General features: G+C 39.1%; 1 protein-coding gene across 1 annotated transcript in view; it reads left to right on the top strand.

Moving 5' to 3' along the window:
• Positions 1-20,427, top strand: part of Oxct1 (3-oxoacid CoA-transferase 1) — a 125,140-nt gene extending 104,713 nt beyond the window's left edge. The window contains exons 15-17 of the mRNA XM_051182489.1: positions 8,796-8,876; positions 14,193-14,294; positions 18,782-20,427. Coding sequence (XP_051038446.1) covers positions 8,796-8,876; positions 14,193-14,294; positions 18,782-18,823 — 225 coding nt within the window. The 3' untranslated portion in view covers positions 18,824-20,427. The remainder of the gene's footprint in view (positions 1-8,795; positions 8,877-14,192; positions 14,295-18,781) is intronic.
• Positions 20,428-20,708: the final 281 nt, after the last annotated feature.

The raw sequence follows: 20,708 nt of genomic DNA on the forward strand, positions 1-20,708 counted from the left end.
CCCTCCCTCTATCTCTTCATCCCTCCATCCCTCCATCCTTCCATCCCATTTTGGTTTGATTCTGGAATCAGAGCTGTAGAGTGATGAAGTCACTACCTTGAGCCATTATTACAATTTGTTCACTTCCCAATATCTTTCCTGCCCAGAACCCATTGATTGCTGATGATTTGTGAAGTCAGTATCAGGTGGTCTATTACTCACTTGGTATGGCCTTACTTTTTGCTTTTATTAATACTGTGATGTTACTAATCCAAGTGGAATAGTGGTGTGCATGCCTGGCTTCACTTAGTGATGCACCACCGTGTTAAGAGCATGGAGCTAGATTTGCACTTCACTTGCTGGCTGGAGGAGTTCTTTTGGGGATGTGTGCTGCTGTGAGTGCTGTCTTTGTGAAAACTTCCCTGAGTATGAATTTGCATAAATTGTTTTGGTACATAGTGGGAAGTGAGCAGTGGGGCATGAATGTGGGATAATAGAAATGGAACCAACACAGCTGACTTCTATAAGATGCCTTGCACAGCATCCAAATGCTCATTCCTGAGACAGAAGAATGCCAAGCTGCAGATCAAACCTAAGTCCTCTCTGGAACATAGTGTGTATTCAGAGGGAACTCTGTCTGCTTCCCTTTGGTTGTTACTTTAATGTTGATGCACAGGCAATGCAATGTAGTCTGGCTTATTTTGGGTTATTTTTATGCTTTTATTTTCTAAACGATAGGCCTGTGTTTAGCAAATTCGCTCTTTTTTCCCCCCTCACCAGAGTTGTTTCTTCTCCTCAGCTGGAATTTCTGATATTGGAAAATAAATGGTACTTCAAACTTGTAGCTGACTGAATCCCTGTTAAAGCTTGCCTCAGATGCAAGATCACATGTTTTTCCTTCCTCCTCTCTTTTTTTCTCAGTGAGAAATGGGGATGTTTTACACTCAAATTGGAGTGTTTTCCACAGATGCTTTCATTTGAACAAAGCAACAGAAAATCTACTGTAATTGTCTTTTTTTTTCTCCAAAATAATTGGAGGGTGGGGTTAGTTTGTTAGACAGTTTGATCCTGTAGTCCAGGCTGGCCTGGAACTCACTCTGTTGCTAAAGCTGGCCTCCCACTCTTGAAGATTGTCCTGCTTTAGAGTACTGGAGTACTCTAAAGTCATGAGGTACCATACACAGATATGATTAAAATAATTATAAAGTATTCTTCACACCTAACAGTCAGATAACCTCCAGATACTAACCAAGAGAGCATCTGTCCTCTGATTTCACCTCTGCTTCTAGGGTGTATGTATGATTCTACTTGGGGATGCTACTCTGGACTCATTGTGAATGGCATTATGTGAAACTTACCCCTTACTCCCTGAATCTTTTGCTTGGTAAAGGCTGAAAAGGGACAGGCTGGGAGGGGAGGGGATGACCCATCCCTGATTGCTTCTCCAGTTAGACACCTGTCCTTTTAGATCACCTGGCACTTGATGCTGTCTTATATAACACAATGAACTAACCCCACAGGGTTCTGCTCCATGGTATGGCTCCTGTCCTCAAGTGATCCTACTCTGCCACCTCATCCTTTTAGTCTTACTTTTGGCTTCCAACCACCTGTACAGAGTCCTAGGGGCAGGGGATAACATTTGATGGGTCTACAGGTAGAGTGTCTACCATTTCCTATGAATGGCCGCAGGAATGTCTTTTGATATTTTGCCTTGAAATTTGGTAGGAAAACCTTATGTGGATGTGTTGGGTCACCTGTTTATGCAGGTCCCAAATGTTCAGGGACTATTATGTGGTGGGCACTTAGGATAGGGACTGAGGAAATAAAAATGAAGAGATGGATTCTTCCTTCAGAAAGTTTGGTCTGAGCATATATTTGTGATAGAAGGCTAGAAGATGGGTTGCACAGCTGAGTGGACAGTTCATTTTGAGGGGCAACAACAAGCTTCCCATGGGATATGTGGAGGATTTTCAATAACAGATGACAGTTGGGGCAGAGTTTGACAGGGACCTCAATGTTAGAATAGATAAGGGAATGGACATTAGGACAGTATGAGACTAGGGTAGTGTTTGCCTGGGGATTAACTATATCCTTGTCAAAGAGCAAAGGTGGAATGGTTAGGTAGTAGCAGACATACAGTGGCTTAAATATATATTATATATACATATTTACTTCACACACACACACACACACACACACACACGCACACGCTCAGCCATGGCACCTCTTTCTCAGTCCAGAAACCCTCCAGTAACTTCCAATCTCACTTAGATTCAATTAAGTTTCTTACTGTTGTCTCTTACAGCGTACAGGGTATATGGTTTGACTTCACCGTCCCCTCCCCCCACTTCCACACTGCCACCATTCTCTCACTTAACTTCAGTTGTACTCCCTTCCTGAAAGTTTGGAACATGGCAAGCAGAATCCTGCCTCAAGGCCTTTGCCCTTGGTATAGTTTATGCTTTGAGTGCTTCCCCTGCCATAATCCTCCTGGCTCACTCCTGCACTCCATTCAGGCTCCAGATACCAGAGATGCTTCCTCTCACTGCCTTTCTACAGGCCTTCCCACACCTCTGCATTAGAAGGTGAGAGACTCCCTAAGAGCAGGGAGCATGGGGCGCAATGGTGCTATTCTGTTAGAATATAGAACGTAATAGTCAAGCTTGACAAATGCTTGTTGAGTTGATTTTTCAGATACTTGGAGCACATCAAACTCTCTTAACTCTTCCATGTTGCTGATGTTTCCATTCCATCGCTGCAGCTCCCATTATTTCCCTTCCACAGATGGACAAACCACATTCCATAGGAATTCAATATTCCAGTAAAAGTCAACGGAACTAGAGTGAGATGAAGCCCAGAGTCTGTGTAGCCTTCCTTTAAATCTCCTCCACCCTTGTGAAACATTTCTGGTAATGCTATCACTGCTAGCAGCATGCACCACATGCTTCATTCTCACTACTGAAGGCTGAAGTCTATTCCCAGGGGTTTAACTAGGGGGCAAGGTACTTTAGTTGCACTTAACATTTACTGTAAACAAGCAAAGGCAGAGGAACTACTTTTTTTTTTTTTTTTTTTTTGAGAACACAAAAGAGAGCTATTTCTAAGAAGGGCTTATATTTTGTTTTTATTACAGTGAGGGATTTGGGTTGTGAAGGAAGAAAAATAATCATAATATATTGTTATGAAGTAGAGACTAAATCTTTGGGAATGATTTTTCTGGTAGCAAGGTCTCATGTAGAAATTTTGATGCCTGTTTTATCTTCTCCTTACAGCCCCCTGAAGTTTACTAGTCTCACTTATTTTAGACCAAATGTGTTACTAAAACCAACAAATGGAAAAGATTTCTGAGGTAATTTTTGGCAACACTTAAAGTACTCCCAATTAAATAAAGTATCCCTTTGTTTGGATTAATTCATAATTAATGATAGTTTCTGCTTGTGTTTTTATCATCATGAAAAGCTTATCATTTTTTCTAGACTATATAGTTTAGAAGAAAAACAGTCTGTCTTTAAAAAGATGAAAAAATCTAAGGGATCCAAGGTATATCTTTGTAGTAAAATGTACATTTAGCATCCACAAGGTCCTGATACCATCAAAAAATAAAACTAAGAACATAGACATGCTTGCATGGTTTTGCCCATTTATTTCTCCCTTGTGATAGAAATCCTTGAACAAACAAACAATAAATTTTCAATGCAGAAAAAACAGACACAACACAATCCAACATCCAATAAAGCTCTAAAATGTGACTTAAAGAATTGAATTAAGCTAAAAATTTTAAACTATGTAAGTCTGAGTTTGTCAGTGAAACCCTGTATTTTTTTTTTTTTTTTAAGGAAAATAAAAAAGTAATACTAAGAAAAACTAAGTTACTACTCCTAATTGTTAGTGTGAAATTTTTTCCCTGCTTATTCCTGGACTCTACTATCCAGATGTTAAGGATTCAGCCTTTACAGAGATAGTAAAAGCCTGGCCACAGTGATGATCCTTTTGTAGAAAAGGGACATTCTATCCTAAGACCTCAACCCTGACCTTTCTTCACAGGGACATGACTTGCTATATCCATTGTCTCAGTTGGCTACACTTTCCTTTGAGAGTATGCCTGTGGCCACAAACTGTTACTGCATCTACAGATAAAGATGGATCATAACAGGTTCTCCACTGAGAGTCTCCACCAACTCCCAGCAAACCATTAGGATCCACATAGTAGATACAGGGAAAGCCCAATATGTCCCATGAAGATAAACTCTGTGAGAGCAAGTTCATTCTGGCATGGCACTCTGTGTACCTGATTTTCTTTGCTTAACAATTTATTTTTATTATGTTGTACATCAATCATCATGGTGACCTGACAGTCATATAACTGGTAACAAACGCAATGTTCCCCAATGAAGTGCATGTGTGTATAGAAAATAGTTCACTTGCTTTCATCATTATAGTGAGGGGTGTCTAGGGAGAAGGCACTGCGTGCTGACAAAGAGGCTTCTGTGATACTGTCTTGAGGCTAAAGAGAGATCTGATATTGGCTTCCTTGTACTAAAGATTACTAAAGAGTAAATACTGGAAAATATTTAATGTCTGGTATTAAATATTGAATACAGAGTTCAGCATCTGTGGCAGACTATGACAAGCTTTGGCAGCTAGGAAGGAACAAGTGGAAGATGAAGAAACTAGTTTCATTTCTCCTTTTGAAGTTCTATGTTTACACTATAGGCCTGATATGTCTTTGCTCCACCCCTTTGTCCTCCTCTTGCCAAATTTTGTGATCCGCTTTCAAGTACTTCTGTTAGATGAACTTCTTTTGAGCTCAGAGATATTGGAACTGTGCAAGTGTGTTTCTGAAAGCCAGAAAGATACCCCAGGCAGCCCACAGGTACTTAGTCACATGGTATTTTATACCCCCAATTCTGTCAGAGTTCTCTGAATTAGATCATAATATCCAGAGAGCATATATTATTGGTCACTGTGGTTTACTTAGTGCTCTTTTCATTCCTGTAGATGCAGAGATGAATAGTGTCAGCCTTGAGCGTGCTCAGAAGCAGTTAGCAATCAATAGAAGATGAACAACATACCATGGGTAGTGGGGGGAAGGAAGCACAGAGCATTAAAGAAGTCTGTCATACTGGTGGTGCCCTTGGGACACTGGGGTAGACACTCTGTAAGAGATATTGGAAAGTCTGTTCTGAAAACTAGAAAAGCTACAGTCATTTGAATCTGAGGTGATGGAATATAATTTGGTGCATTTTCCCAGTAGCTGGTGGCATGGGAATGACCAATTCCTAGAACACTCTGTTGTATGAAAAAGTGAGATGATTACATGAGATTAAGTGCATTTTGATTCTCCAAAATGTACTGTTATGAGAGCAAGAGTTATCATTTAACCAGAGTTTTACATTACTGCAAAATGTAGTTCTAGGATTTTATATAGAGAACTAAAGAATAAAAGAGATATCAGAGAAGCAAATACTGGGAAATTCTGAGGCCCCAGTCATTGAAAAACAAAATTGTGAAGTATCTAAGGTACTGAAGAGGAGAAAGATGTCAGGGGAAATAGTTGGGAGCAATAGAGTTTGGAAGTTACTAAAGGCTATGATGAAGTATGGTAAAATAAGGAGACCTTAAGGCCTTAGTATTAGTGATCCCCCCCAACCACTCGCTTTTTGGAGTCCTGCTGAATTGCTCAGGTCAGCACTGAATTCCTTGCTCCAATGATCCTCCAGTTTCCAGCTTCCTAAGGCATTGAGTCTTCAGGCATGGACTACTCAGCTAGCTCAAAACATTTTAACTCCATATTTGTATCCACTTCAGCCTTTTCTGAGCTCCTTTTGGAGAACATGAAAAAGAAGCAGAATGACAAAGATGATCACTGAAACCCTGTTTCTGTTTTTAAGCATCAATTCAACCCTTCCTAGTCTATTGCATCTTCAACATTTTAGTAAATTCTTGTCATGATTGGTGAAAGCAGATCAAGGCAGAGAACTTAAAGGCCCAAACAAACAAACACCTCTAGGTCCCTATTAAACGAGAAGTCTTCAAACTTCTCTAGTGTTTTGGATGCTGCCATACTATACCAACAGTCTCTATAGAATTTATTTTTAAACGTTCAAAATCTGCATTGTTCCTGCTTTGTGAATCACTAATGTATGCAACTGTCATGCTACACAGATGCCCAGCCCAGCGTGCTAGGGAAGAGTGCTAAAGTGGTAGCAGTCAGTTTACTTGAGAGCTAACCTATTGTTGCATTGCAATTGTAACATTTTTTCATCTCTCTGCATTTTATTTTTGCTCTCTCCTTGATCCCTGCTATATCTTAGGGGCTCATATGAATGGATTCATTTAACAATGTTGTTATAACTTCGCAAATGTACCAGGTGTTGGTTTCCTAGGCGAGTCTTACAGTTTATATTCAAATATGTATTGGTTTTTCATTAGTTCTGTGGGTCTCAGGAAATTAATTGAGGCCACTTTTTAAAAAATTATTTCTATGTCAGGCCACATGTAGGGGCTTTCAAGCTCAGAAAGAATTTATTGGTAGGTTATATGAACTTTAATCATAAATTATATAAGCGATTATAGTTAGCATTCATTCTTACTAAGTGTTGGATTGCTGTATTTAGTTTAAATATAGTAATATTGTAAAGTGAGGTGGGCAAGAAACTATGGACACACTGATCTCACACAGATAATGTGAGAAGGTCCAGGGTTTGTACAAAAGATTTTTGGTGTGAAGTCCACACCTTTCCTATCTATGCTGTATTATTTACACGGAAGATAGTTTATAAAAGGTCTCTGTTGGTAGGGCACTATTAATGTCAGTTGAAATTCACATTTCTCCCAAAACAAGGCTACATTCACACCAAGTGCAGCTCTTTCTCAAATAATGAGAACACAGTGCGAGCTCCCAGCAGGAAGTGGTCCTTAGAGGCCTACAAACTATTCACTTCGTTTGAAGTCAGGATTGGAATTCATTGTGACATGTCTTATTTGAGCTATATTAAATGTAAGAAAACCTGACATCTATAGAAGTTCAATGTTCATCATTAATCTCAGCTGTTAAATTTAGCTTCTGTAACATGCAGAATGTGAAATCTCACAAGGCAGGCGATAGTAGAAGAGAAGTGAAGGAGAGTCTCTCATTCTAATCTGTAAATGTTCTTATATAGCAAGATCCAGAAACAACTTAGTTTTGAAGGTGTAATACCTAGCTACTAAATATGTAGTCAGCAGTAGTTTCGACCAAGTTAAGGTTATAGAGTCTGTCTTTAAAAAAAAAAAAAAAAAAAAAACAGAAAAAAAAAACAAGATTTATAAAAGTCATCCATTTCTATTGATTAATTAATTAATTAATTGATTGATCGATTAATTAATTCATATGTGCATCCATTCAGAAACTTTAGAATACCTTTATGCTTAGCACTGACTTACATGTACTGAAGCCATCTTAACTATAGCTGCATTGCAAAGTTGACAAATAACTAATAAGAGTAAAATCATAATTACACCCTGTTATCTGAAATGCATTGCCTCTGAACATGTAGTTGGTTTGACATTAATCAGGGGAGATAACTAGACTAATTCATAAGTGGATGTTTGCACAAGCAAAACAGGCAGGTGGTTTGATGATGGTGGTGACATCATTGTATTTGGTGTGTTTCGATCCAAAAGAAAGTAGAAGCATTATAGTGTTTTTAAGACAAGACCTGCAGCTCCTAGTGCTCTGTAATTAAAAGGGAGTTAAATCATAACTGGAAGAGGTCAGAGCTGATACTCTGATACCACAGCTGGGCTCCATAGAAGCACCTGGGAAACCACTTCTACAGTTGGGATCAGGATGGGGCTGGGGAAGGGAGTTAATGGGTAAAACCTGGTCTTTGCTCACAGTCCCTCTTCCGTTTTATGTTTAAAGAAAGGGGGCTGTGGCTAAAAGAAATCTCAAAAGGAAAAGTTCACTGAAGTCAGGTCATGTGTTTTATTAATGAGCAAAGTAGAGCTCAATCTCAAGGGGGGAAAATAGTCACAAGATAAAATGAATGTAGAATATTAAGTAACCTGGGCCAGCAGTTGTCTGCTTTGCACGGACATTGGATGAGAATAAAATCAATTCTGATGGTTGAAATTAACAACAAATTGTGACTCGGAGGACAGAAAATGATGAAGGGGACTTTGGGACTGCAAATGGAACTTGTAAGAGAATTAAGTGCTCTTGTACCACAAATATAAACCAGTAGATAATCTCTAAAATTGACAGCAAGGGATAAATAACATGCTGAGTATAATGCTTTAAATGTTGGAGAAAATGCACGAACATATAGAAGGAAATGGAGGTGTTTTACTGATGAAAAGGGAAACAAGGCACTGCTATTTTCTGTGCATCTGTTACTTTTTACCATATAAGATAAAATCTGTTTTAGAGGAGGGAGGCTGGGTTGCAGGTTCATTTTCCATGTGTATACTTCCTTTTCTTGACAAATAAGTACAGATGTTCTTAAGGGAGCCCGTTCCTTGGAAGAGAAAAGTAAGGATACAAGACTTGGAGCTGCACATCAGGAAAAAAGGCCTGAGAGTACTCACATGTGGATCAAGGCTTCCTAATAAATCTCTTAAGTATTAGCTTACTTTAAGGGTCCTCCCTGCATTATCCCAAGCACAGAAGCTGCCCTGAGAAAGAGGAGAGCTTGACTGAGGTTTCGAAACATCATATACTTAAAAGTTGATGTCACTGATTGTTCCTGGTTTTCCTATAGTCACACCAATTCTAAGTGGAAATTATTCCCTAAATACTGTTGCTAATGTTTTCGCGTTGTTCTTTCAAACAGGGAAATGCACACAAAATCATGGAGAAGTGTACATTACCGCTGACGGGGAAACAGTGTGTCAACCGCATTATCACAGAAAAGGTAAAGTACTTTCCTCTTTTTGATTCCACGCACATCAACTGGCACCTTTCATTTAGAGACACTTTTGAGGCTTTTTAAAAATCGCCATATAAAATCATATTACATCAATGGCTGTAAGATTAATTGAGTCTGTGGAAGGAGGGAATGGGAAAATGAATGTCTCTCAATGTAGACTTGCTCATGAACAACTCTCAGGAATTCACACACAAAATGGAACTCTTATCCTGATACCTTTCAGTTTGCTCTCATCAGAGAAGAGCTTTATTGATCCTTAAATTTGGACTCTAAAGATGGGTGATATACTTCCCTGTCCTCTCTTTCTTTCTTGTCTGCCAAAATCACCAATAAACCATTGGGTTTTTATTTAGGAAATTCACCCACCATTGGGTTTGAGTCACTTGGGTATGAGTTGCAATTATGCTTCTTACATGGTGTCTGACCTTTTTATGAAGTGGACTTCAGAACACACCCACTACTTCCATGCCTCTGTATTTTGTTTCATACGTGGAAAACTTTGGCCAATTATATGGTTAAAAACTGCTCATAACAGAGATGTATTTGGGACAGCTGTCCACAGCCAGATTCTTATCCAAAATTTGAACTTAGGAAGTGGGAAAGGCATGATTTCTGTAAGTTATCTAGGAAGGTGTTTCCCTTGATGAAGCCACAGGACAGGACAGAATTGCTTGTCTGGGTTTCCCTGCCTTCTCAGTGATGCCTCTCTTCTTTTGACCAGTGATGTGCATGCGACAGTTGTATCTCACAGGGTTTGGCTCGCTAGCCTTCTTTACAGCATGGGAAGAGATACCCTAATGTATGTATGCTCTAAAGTAGGTTAAGTATACAACACTTCCCAGAAGCTGCACTTCAAGGGAGGTTCCATCTGGCTTGGCATTCCTGAGACAGTGTGGAATTCCATAAGGGTGCTGTATGGAGAACAAGCATATCAACGTCATTGTTATTTTTGAGTCTACTCTAAACTCTGGACAGGGCCTGTTGAGAAGAGCCATTGCTTTGCAGTTAAGACAGGGTCCTCCTCAGTCCTGATTTCTTTAATACAGTGTAACCCTAACAAGGAGTCTTCTAGCATTGTTGTTCCTCAACCTGATCCTTGCCCCCGCCACCCCTTCCCCCATTAAGCCCTCTCCCTGATGCCCTGCCCTGCCTTCCAAATCTACCTACAGTGCCTCCTACTTCTCATTCTGCTCTCTTATATTCCACCCATCCTTGAAGACTAGCTACAGTTTCCACTTGCATCACAAAGGGGCTTCTCATCCTCTCATTGCCCATCCTCATAGTGGGCCACTGTCTCCACCATTCACTCTAGCATTTAGTGCCTGCATTTTCCTGAGGTAACTTTTATGGGTGATAAAGCTTAATAACATTTCCAGCCCCTTGTATGTGTGTGTGTGTGTGTGTGTGTGTGTGTATAATTTCCAGCCCCTTTTTTATGTATAGTTTGTTCTTGCATGTTGTTTTATTCATTCTGTAAATTTTTCTTTAGAGGACCTTCTCTGAATCAGACTATTTCTAACAATGACTTACAAAGAGAAGGAGGAGGTTACAATCACTCATCAAAAGAGACATTCCATAGGATTATACAGGAGGCATCCAGCATCTCCAGCAGCCAGAAAAACAGACTCCATAGGAGTTAAGTTGTGACACACATACCAGATGCCATGTTAGGAACTCATATGGTAGTGCAGCAGCAGTACCAAGGACTGCTATTGGGTGGCATTATACATGGCATCCCCAAGTCAAACTTTTTTATAGTCAAGTCTTTCTGACTTAAGACTCTCCTGCCTGAGCAGTATTAAAATGCCAGGATCTCTGTCGAATTCTCCTCTGGACCATGTGCTTCTGGGACTGTGCATTCTCTACCTTGGACTGTTCTGTCCACCCATCCACCCATCCATCCACCCACCCACCCACCCATCCATCCATCCACCCATCCATCCATCTATCCATCCATTGCTTCCAATTGTCTTTTGTCTCAGTCATGTATCTTCCTGTTTTTCTGTCAAGTATCTCTTTTCCCTCCCTTCATGTCCTGTGATTGCTTCCTGGAATCCTTGTATTTAGCCTAACTTATAACTGACAGCTTATTGAAATGACCTCTAACCTCTGCCTGTTTCCCTCGTTGTTGCTCCTGCAACATTTTAGCAGGGTAACTAACTTGGACTCAGTCATCCTGTTAAATAAAGGTGTCATACTTATCATGATAAGAAAGCTGATAGGTTGAACTGTGAGTCTTGGAAGACAAATGGGAGTGTTATGATTGAAAATAAAATGGAAAAAGACAGCACAGGCAAAGGAGAAACTCATGCAAAGTCTCAGAGGGGAAAAGAAAGCTCGGTCTGTTCAAGAACCTGCAAACGGGACAGTTTAGTGACTCAGACTGAATATGAATTATAAATACTCTGCCAATAGCTCAGGCTTGTTAGTAGCTAACTCTTACATTTAAATTAACCCATATTTCTATTTATGCTTGTTAGTAGCTAACTCTTACATTTAAATTAACCCATATTTCTATTTATGCTTTGCCATGTGGCCCATGGCTTGTAACTTCATTTTCTATATATCCTGCTTGCTCAGTGGCTAGCTGGCATCTCCTAATCCGATATCTTTTTTTTCCCAGAGTCTTCTGATTCTGTCTGTTCCACCTATATATCCTGCCTGGCTACTGGCCTGTCAGTTCCTTTATTAACCAATGAAAGCAATATGTATTCACAGAGTATGGAAGGATTGTTTCACAACAACTTAGAGCACTCTGAGTTCAGATGTATTCTGAACTAAAGCAAAAAAAAAAAAAAAAAAAAAAAAAATGCAGTGAGGGATAAGGTCAAGGAAAGATGGGGTTGCTCTCCTATAAATGTGCTTCTTCTCAGGAGAGGGAGCCCTTCAGCAATTCTTTTATTAGTTAGGACACCATTTTGTATTAGTCAGAGCACTATAACTTTTGATTTTTCTAATAGACAAAAAAGAAGAAGAGACAAATCTAATTGAAAGGGCCTATCAATTGTCTAGGTAAGAAACACAAAAGATCCAAATCACAAACCAGAGAGATATTCTAAAGAGATTTAGGAGATGGGTCTTGGCCTAATTGTTGAGTAGGGCACAGCTGGTAAGACAGGTGAGGCCTGCCTTTTCCAGCAAGTGGGAATGTTCAAGCTGCTGGGTCCTGGTAAAGCTCGAGAAAGCAGGAAGAGGAAGGAAGAGCAGTGGGAGGCAGGAAAAAGAGGTTTGGTTTGACACTTTCAATTTTATATTCCTGATATTTTAAAAAAGACAACAAGGGAGTTGGATCTAGAGTTCAAAAGGGAAAGCAGGACTGGAATAAGTTAGGGGGAGTCCTTAGCATGTGGCCACAGTCAGATCAGTAACTGTAAGTGACACTGTGGGAAAAAGGAAAGTCAAGGCAGCTAATCTGCATCTTCAGCATCTCAGGGAAGGACACCGCAGGTGTGGATGAGGATGCAATGCTCCACAGATGTTGCTGGATGAGTGGATGAGGATGCAGTGCCATTAAAGGCAATGGCAGTTAAGGAACCAGAATTCCATAATCAGCACTAAGGAGAATTCCATTAGGCTGCCCTTTGAAAGTAATTATAATTGTTTCCTGTTGTATGGATCGGATTATAAAGGCTTATAAACGATAGCCTCCCCATCCGCACCTGGCTGTAATTAACTGTGGGATCCATAATGTAGCCTTTATGGTTGTAATAAAGTAATTAACTCACCTGTAAGACAAGGAATTTCAGTATCATTTTTGATTAGCAGTAAGACAAGGTAGTTTCAGTATAATTTTTGATTAACAGTTAACAATTTAACATTTAGGTTTTACTCTCTATTTCTATTCAATGTTTGCTTGCCCCTTAGACTGCCAAATGAAACCTAATTCCTCTTAAATTTCAATCATTGTTTCAGTAGAGTCAACCATGTTATCAAACAAGTAAGGGAAGTAAGCATCCCTTGTCCTGCGATGTTCCTTTTTAAGAAAAATATAAACCAATTGGAAAAAGTAATTATCTTAGGCCTTTGACTTGTCTTAGGCACTCTGCTAAACTAAGGAATAATAATATGCCTACACTGTAGCCTGGACACAATCCAGAGAATGATACATGCCTCATGGAGGCATTTTTGTGCTCTCTGACCACAGTTGCAAAGACAGGCTGCTCAGGCCTCTTAGCTGTCATGCAGGAGAGCTATGTGACAGGCCACCTCAAAAGCCAGTGCTCACTCTCCCCTGTGTTGCCTTCTTGATCTCAGTGTATTCAAACGTGACAGTTTAGAGTTTGACTTCAAAGGTGGTTGAAAACAAAGAAGGAAGACTACAAACTTAACTTAAACCCATGGAAGAAAACCTAGGAAACAACCTCTAAGCCCAAGAAAGGAAACTGCCTGTGAGAGCTGACAGAGGGTGCCACATACTGCACAGACACCAGCAGAGCAGAGTTTGAAGCCCCAGAGGAGTGCGGGGGGGGGGGGCGGGGTGGGGGGGTCTCACAATTAAAGTTGTTTACCAGCAATCTTCCCTGAGAAGTAAGTACCCCAGAACTAAGCAGGGCTTAGGTAGAAAGAAATTTACATTGAATGCTTTGTGGACTCCTCCCACTGAAGTCAAGAGATGCTATGGGTTGGTTTTGTGGCCCTGATGTTGTGATGGATTGTGTAGGTGGGGGCCAGCATTCCTGTCTGCCTTCAGCACTAGCACAACCATTTGATTTGATCACCAAAAGGCTGTGGATGCTCATGCCCTTCTCTTGGGACTCATGTGTTTTCTTGGGAATTTAGAGGTTGAGGATCTTTGCCAGTGAGAACTTGAACAGCTATTTAGTTGTCTTGGCTGGGCTTTCAGGGCTAGGGAAGCTTTTATTTCATAATTACACTTAAATACTATAGTGTCTTCTTTTATTTCCTACAATCATTTATCCAGCAGCATTTCCTCACCATCCCTGTCCTATACTTCTCCACTGTGTTCATTCCTTTCCCTCTTCAGATCATTGGTTACATCTTGGCCTTTCACCCAATGTCTTAGAGTTAACAAATGGAAGACAGCTTAAAAAAGTAAAACAAAACCAAAAACTTGATAACAGCATTAGAAGATGCCAACTGTAGTCACCAACTAATGACTGGTTAAGGAGCTTGTATTATCTATAATAGTTATAGTGGACATTATTTATTTATTTATTTTTTATTGTTGATTTTCAATCTTTGGTCCTGGATCTTATTTCTATCCTAGGAACTTGAAAGTACCATCTATTTTTGTGTGACAATTTTCATAATGGAAATTGTCATTTTCTTGTCTTCCCACAGGGTGTGTTTGATGTGGACAAGAAAAATGGGCTGACACTGATTGAGCTCTGGGAAGGCCTGACTGTTGATGACATAAAGAAGAGCACAGGCTGTGACTTCGCAGTAAGTGTTTATGTACGCAGAGCCAGCCTCTTGTGCTGGACCACAGGCTGGGTGAAATAATGGTTATAGGACTCAAGCCATTTGTTTCTGAGCATTTAAGGGGATGATCTGAGCAGGAGTAGGAAAGGGAGCCACCTGTGAGAGCTGGTAGAATAGTAGGTGTGTGACTCAGGCCAGGGCAGTCAGGTGTGAGACAGGAGCAGGAGGACACACCAGGAGCTACAGGGGACAGAGGACAAGCTGCTGCTCATATGCCTTGTGTAAAGTCCTGGGAGTCATCCGTTATTTGTCAGGGTGGCTAAACCGAATGTCAGCCACGTGTGGGAAAGTAATACTTTCTTCTTCTTACACTCATCTGAAGATGACATTCCCCCTTGATCTGTGTCTTTTATTCCATCCATTAGAGATATTGGAATGTAACAAGTGCAAACTAGTTGTATCCTACTTGCAGAAAAATAATAGTTCACAGAAAACTCAAGAGTGGGAAACCTAACAAGGGAGGGTTACTATTAAAATTTTTGTACTTACACTTTTTATTTATCCTTTAAAATTGTATTTATTTATTGCATATGCATAAAGGTGCGTATTATAAATCACCAGTCACCTTCCTGTTATGGTTGACAGACAGATGCAATTAACTTAAAGTTAACTGAAGGTAAAGGAATATGTATGTCTCTAAAAAGTGAGTGCCAGAACCCATTTACTAATTACAATGAAATATAATGAGATGAAGTTATAAAAACTCACTTAACAAAAATTATTTGCTATGTTCTCCACAGATTTCATCCTTAACTTCCTGCGCACACAGACTTTCCTTGTACCTACAAGTGCATAACAAATTTCTTTGAAAGGACTTTGTTGTGTAATTCATTATGTGCATAGTAACCACTCCTGGTACTCTACTGTGGTCTTTTGTTTACTAACCTTTTCTGAATTTCCCTTTAGAAAAAAAAAAAAGCAGTCTCCCAGCAATACCTTCCTTGAAATGCAAATTTTTAATTAGCTTTCTCATAACCTCGGGGGGGGGGGGGGACACGGAAGGGGATTTATTTATACTTCAACTGTTTCAGATTTCGTACTCCAGTGAAACAAGCAACAAACAGTTCTTAATCAGCTGTGTTTTTGTTTTTTGTTTTGTTTTGGTTTGTTTTGTTTTTTTTTTTTTTTTTTCCCTGTGTGGAATAGGAGCCCTCTGTCAGGTAACACCAGAGAAAGGCAGAAATTTCAGTTTCTGCTGCAAAAGAATATACAGCAAAAGATCCTCATTATCTAGATGTCTGTTATGCATGAGGGCAATTCAGAAAAAAAAAAATTGCTGTTTTGTTATACCCACATGAGGGAGGAAGGGCAAGTGTGCAAACCCCGCTAATGGTCCCGTATTCATAGAATTGAAAATGTCTCCATGGTCCTTCTTGTATTCCAGTATCATCCCTTCCTTTTACTTTTACTACACTGATGTGAAAATTGGTTTATTTATGGGGTATATTTTGATGTTTTAATGTGTGTATGCATTGTGTAAAGTCAGGATGAACATTCCTGCCCTCAAGCATTTCTTTGTGATGGAAACATTTAAAATCCTTTTTATTAATGTCAGGACTTACATAGCACAGAGCCATTATAAATATAAGGCAGTCACACCACCGCACAGCAGTACTTTACACACTCTCACGCCTAACAATAACTTAGTACTCAGCGGTTGACCTAGCTCATCCATCTCTCCAATTCTCCTTCCAACCTCCACCATTCTACAGGTTTCTTCTATGAATCCACACTAGTTTCTATTCTACATGCAAACGAGATCATGCAATACTCATTTGGGCTTGCTTGCTTAGTTCATTTAAAACATTGACTTATAATAGTTTCATGTATGTTGCTACAAAAACCAGTAATTTATTTTGTATTAATAGATAGTTGTCTGTTGCACATGAATACCATTTTCTATGTTTGTTCATTAGGTGGTAGGTATTCAAGTTGTTTCTATTTCTTGGTTCTTATGAATAGGGAATGTAGTTGTATCATTGTTGTAAGGGTCTTTTCTCCTTTGTAGTGAGATTGTTAGATCATACAGTGATTCTGTTTTTAATTTTTGAGGAAATGCCTGTTCCTACCAGGCTTCCCTTCTATATCCTTGCCAGCATTTGTTCCTTTATGATTTTACACTTGGTTTTAGCAGAAAGATCAAGAACAGTATCTTTGTCCCTTTGATAATAGCTAATCTAACTGGTTTGATCTGGCATCTCATCATGGCTTTGATTTTTATTTCTTTAATGATTAATGATTGTGAAAATTTTCATATTGTTGGCTTTTTTGTGTGTCTTATTTAGAAATATTGTACACTTTTTTGTTTGTATGTGTGTTTGTTTCAAGACAGTGTTTCTCTGTGTAGCCTTGGTTGCCATATAGACCAGGCTGGCCTTGAATTCAGTGAACCAATTGCCTCTCCCTCCTGAGTGCTAGGATTAAAGACATGTTGCCCCCACACCATGTTGCCCATTTTTAATTGGATTATTTGGGAGATGCTCTTGCTGTTGAGTTGTTGGAATCCCATATATGCTTTCTGTATTTTAACTTTTTGTCACATATGTGTTGTTAATCCTTTGTGAGAACATGCTGCAAGGAGTCTTGTCCCTCTCTTTGCTTGTTCCTTTTGTTCTGCAGAGCATTTTAGTTGCTACAATCTCATTTGTTTTTGCTTATTTTTTTTTCTCCTGTGCATTGGTGTCTTCTCTTAAAAAAAAAAAAAAAAAATCCTTGCCAGTTTCAAAGTCCTGAAGATTTTTTTTTCTTGTTTTCTTGTGCTAGTTTTATAGTTTAAGAGTTTTGTATTTTGTAGTTGGTCACTGACAGACAGGCAGACAGGGGATGGGTGTCTAATTTGGTTTTACACATGGATATCAGGATCTCACAGCACCATGTATGAGAAGCCTGGCTTTTACTTGGTGTTTTCAGTTTTTCATTATTGTTAGTGCCTTTGTCAAAAGCAGGTGACTTCAGATCACTGGTCTTAATTCTAGAGCCTTTGTCCTTTTTCATGGGTCTTTGTGTGTTTCAGTTGTCATAGATTTGCAGTCTATAAAAGCGTCATGCTATTTCACTTGCCATAGATTTGAGTTTATTTTAAATTCAAATAAGGCAATGCTTCCTACTTTGCACCTGTAGCTCAAATGGCCTTGACTATTCAAGGCTTTTTGTTTAACTTGCAGTATTGCTTCTGGTTCTGTGACTGGTGTTTTGAGGAGGAACTTCATAGCTGGAGAGATGGCTCCATGGTTAAGAGCTTTTGCTGTTCTTGAGCAGGACCTAACCAATCTTAGCACCCACATACATGGTGCTTATAACCCTCTGTAACTCCAATTCCAGGGGATCCATTAATCAATTCTGGCCTCCGCAGACATGATGCACAGACATGGTACAGATACATACTCATGGTGCACTTTCATATATGCAAACAAAACACTCACATACATTTTTAAATAAAGAATCACATTGGGTCTGTAGATCACATTGAATAGTGTATACATTTTAATGATATTTGTTCTTCCAATCCATGAGCGTGATAGCCTCCCATTTCTTTATACCATGTTCAGTTTCTTTAGGTCATTATGGTGTTCATCTCTGCTTGGACATTTGGGTTAACTCTACCCTTGTGCTCATATTTTGAAAGAAGGTTCTTCCCAAATACTTATTGAATAATTATTTATTTTCAAAGAATCAAAATAATGTATATTTCCTCATTCTAAAGCTGTGACAAGTTGATGAAAAATCCCAGGTCCTTTTTAAAGAATACTTTTTAATGTATTCTTTGACAATTTTATTCAAATATAACCCATGTATATTGAACATGTCCACCTTTATCCTAGACTTCCTTAAGAATTCTCTACTCATGGTCATATCTTTTCTTTTTTTCTTTTTCTATTTTCTTTCTTTCTTTTTTTTTTTTTAATTGTATAGTCTACGATTCAAATTAGTGCTGCCCTACATGCACATGGGTGGGGCCTATCTACCTGGGCTATTTAGCCATGCCACCCCCCCCCAAAAAAAATAATGAATCCCCTTCGCCTAATAGCCATCAATTGCCCAGTAGTTTTTCAGCTAGTTGTGCAGTTTCATGAGTCCTTCTCTCAACCATGTGGGAATGTGACTGATGACCTCCTTCACTGATACTTTTAATTCTGTCTATACTTATATTAGTCATTGTGTGTTTGAGGGACCAAAGTGCAGAGGGGGAAGTGATTTCATACCACTTAAAGTATGTTATCTCTGAAGTATCATTTACAGTGCATATTAAGTTAAATTGGTTTTTCACTTATTTCTTTCCTGATGAACACTTAAGTTCATAAAATAGAATTTCTTTATCTATATCTATTGATCACTCAGTATTTCTGTAGTCCTTATTTAATTCAAAAATTAAAATTATGAATTGAAGTTGTATGTTAGGGTCCTGTGGAGAGTAAACTTTGACTTCCGTTTTCTCTTTCTTTCACCAGGTTTCACCAAAACTCAGGCCAATGCAGCAGATTTCAACTTGAAATGTGGAGTAGACATTTGTCTCAGGATGCCAAGATTTCATTTTGAACACATAGGATTTAATTGAAAGGGTGTCAGTAATCAAAGCTATATATTTAACAAGAAGTTTTGACTCGTTTTCTTCTAGTATTTCTGGATTTGTGCAGCCATAGACTGTTCTCTTGAGTGTGTTCTCATGTTTCTATGAAAAACAAAAGGAAAACATTTCATCATGGTCTCATTTCGTAAGTGCTAAGGAGGTTGTCTTTGCCATTGGTGCTCATGTTGGATGTATGTTCATTTTTTATGCTGTGTATACTAAACCAGAAAATTTTCATGTGAATTTGTGATTAGACAGAGTACTTTTTTGATGACTATGTATCATTTACTTTCCTCTTTTTTTGAGAGAAAGCTCTGATTTGGTGATTATGCTTGCATCTTTAGAACATCCTCCTTCCCTCCACACTTCTTATAGCCAAATAGATATCCAAGAAGGCAAATAGGAATGTCTCTAGAAGAAGTAAGCAGAAGTAAGAACAAGGCATAGGATCTGACAGTGCTGGCATCCCACCATGCATTGTCTTTGTAGACAACCAACCACCTATGTGCACTAACAGTTGAGGCTAACTATAGGAAGAGGACTACTGACATACTTGTCTGGTTCTCCCACTTTAAGGAACTTGCTATGCCTTTGTATTCAGAAGACTCAGTTTTTGTTATTGAGCCCCAGTGTTTAATTATATAGCATTTCCTAAACCAAAAAGAATGGTGGGCAATTTATCATGAGTACTAAATCACAATGGAAGTAGTATTTGCAAAAATGATCTTCCAAGATATTTCCCTTCTAGGTTCTCCAGTCTGTTCACCAAAGATTCTAAATGAAGAATGACTTTTTCTACAGAACAATGGTATTTCATCTGCTTAAATTAGTTCCCTTAACAAAGTGCTATTACTTTAGCCTGATCTGTGGAGGGAGAGGGATGGGAGAATCTCAGATCTAAGTCTAAACAAGATGACTTGGGATTATAAGGGATGCTTCCTTAGAAGTACCCTCAATACCAGACAGTTTCCAGGAAGCATCAGTTCAGAAATTCCCTCGGTATCAGATGTGTGAAAGCCTAGGCACCCTGAAGCCAGGCTGGACAGCTGGTGTCTGCACAGTAATTTGTTTGCTACTAATTATAGGGATGTATGCATGCTTTAGGTGACGGTTGTCATTGAAACTCACTTCTCCTCAAGGATAGCCACAACTAACCTGTACAGTATGTAAAGGAGAAGAAGGCTTTCCTCCCACAGTACTCTGTGGAGCACTGCCTTTCTGGCTGGCTCTGTGGTTGAAAGCATCCTGTGCCAGTGCTGATAGGATGAACCCTTCTTAGCACAAGATCCATGAGAGGAAATATGTCTGTGTTAGAGTAAACTTTTGAAAGTATTAATATTGTTGATATTGATGTGTCTTCAGATGCACTTGCTTATCATTCCAGTCTGTTACTTTAAGACAAGGGGATTCTAAGAATATTTCAAACATTGTCAATGCCTGAGTAGATGACTGAATAGATGCTCAAAGAGGGCCATATTTTTAAAAATCTGTTCAGCGATGCAATAAAAATTACAAATTTGACAGAAACCAGTGTGTTTGTTCTCTTTTCTCACTTGGTAATAGTGTGGCTCCACGTGGGAAAACACAAAAACAATGTTAGAATGACCAAACGTTAGGTCAGCATGCTTTTACTTCTAATCAAGCCATTACTGTATTATTGTTTCTCCTTTCTTTCTTTCTTTCTTTCTTTCTTTCTTTCTTTCTTTCCTTTCTTCCTTCCTTCCTTCCTTCCTTTCTTTTTTTCTTTTTTTTTCATGGGGTTGAGGGTGTTGAAACATGGTCTCTCTGTAGACAAATTGACCTTGAAA

Source organism: Phodopus roborovskii, unplaced genomic scaffold (genome assembly GCF_943737965.1).
Source record: "Phodopus roborovskii unplaced genomic scaffold, PHOROB, whole genome shotgun sequence".
NCBI lineage: Eukaryota > Metazoa > Chordata > Mammalia > Rodentia > Cricetidae > Phodopus > Phodopus roborovskii.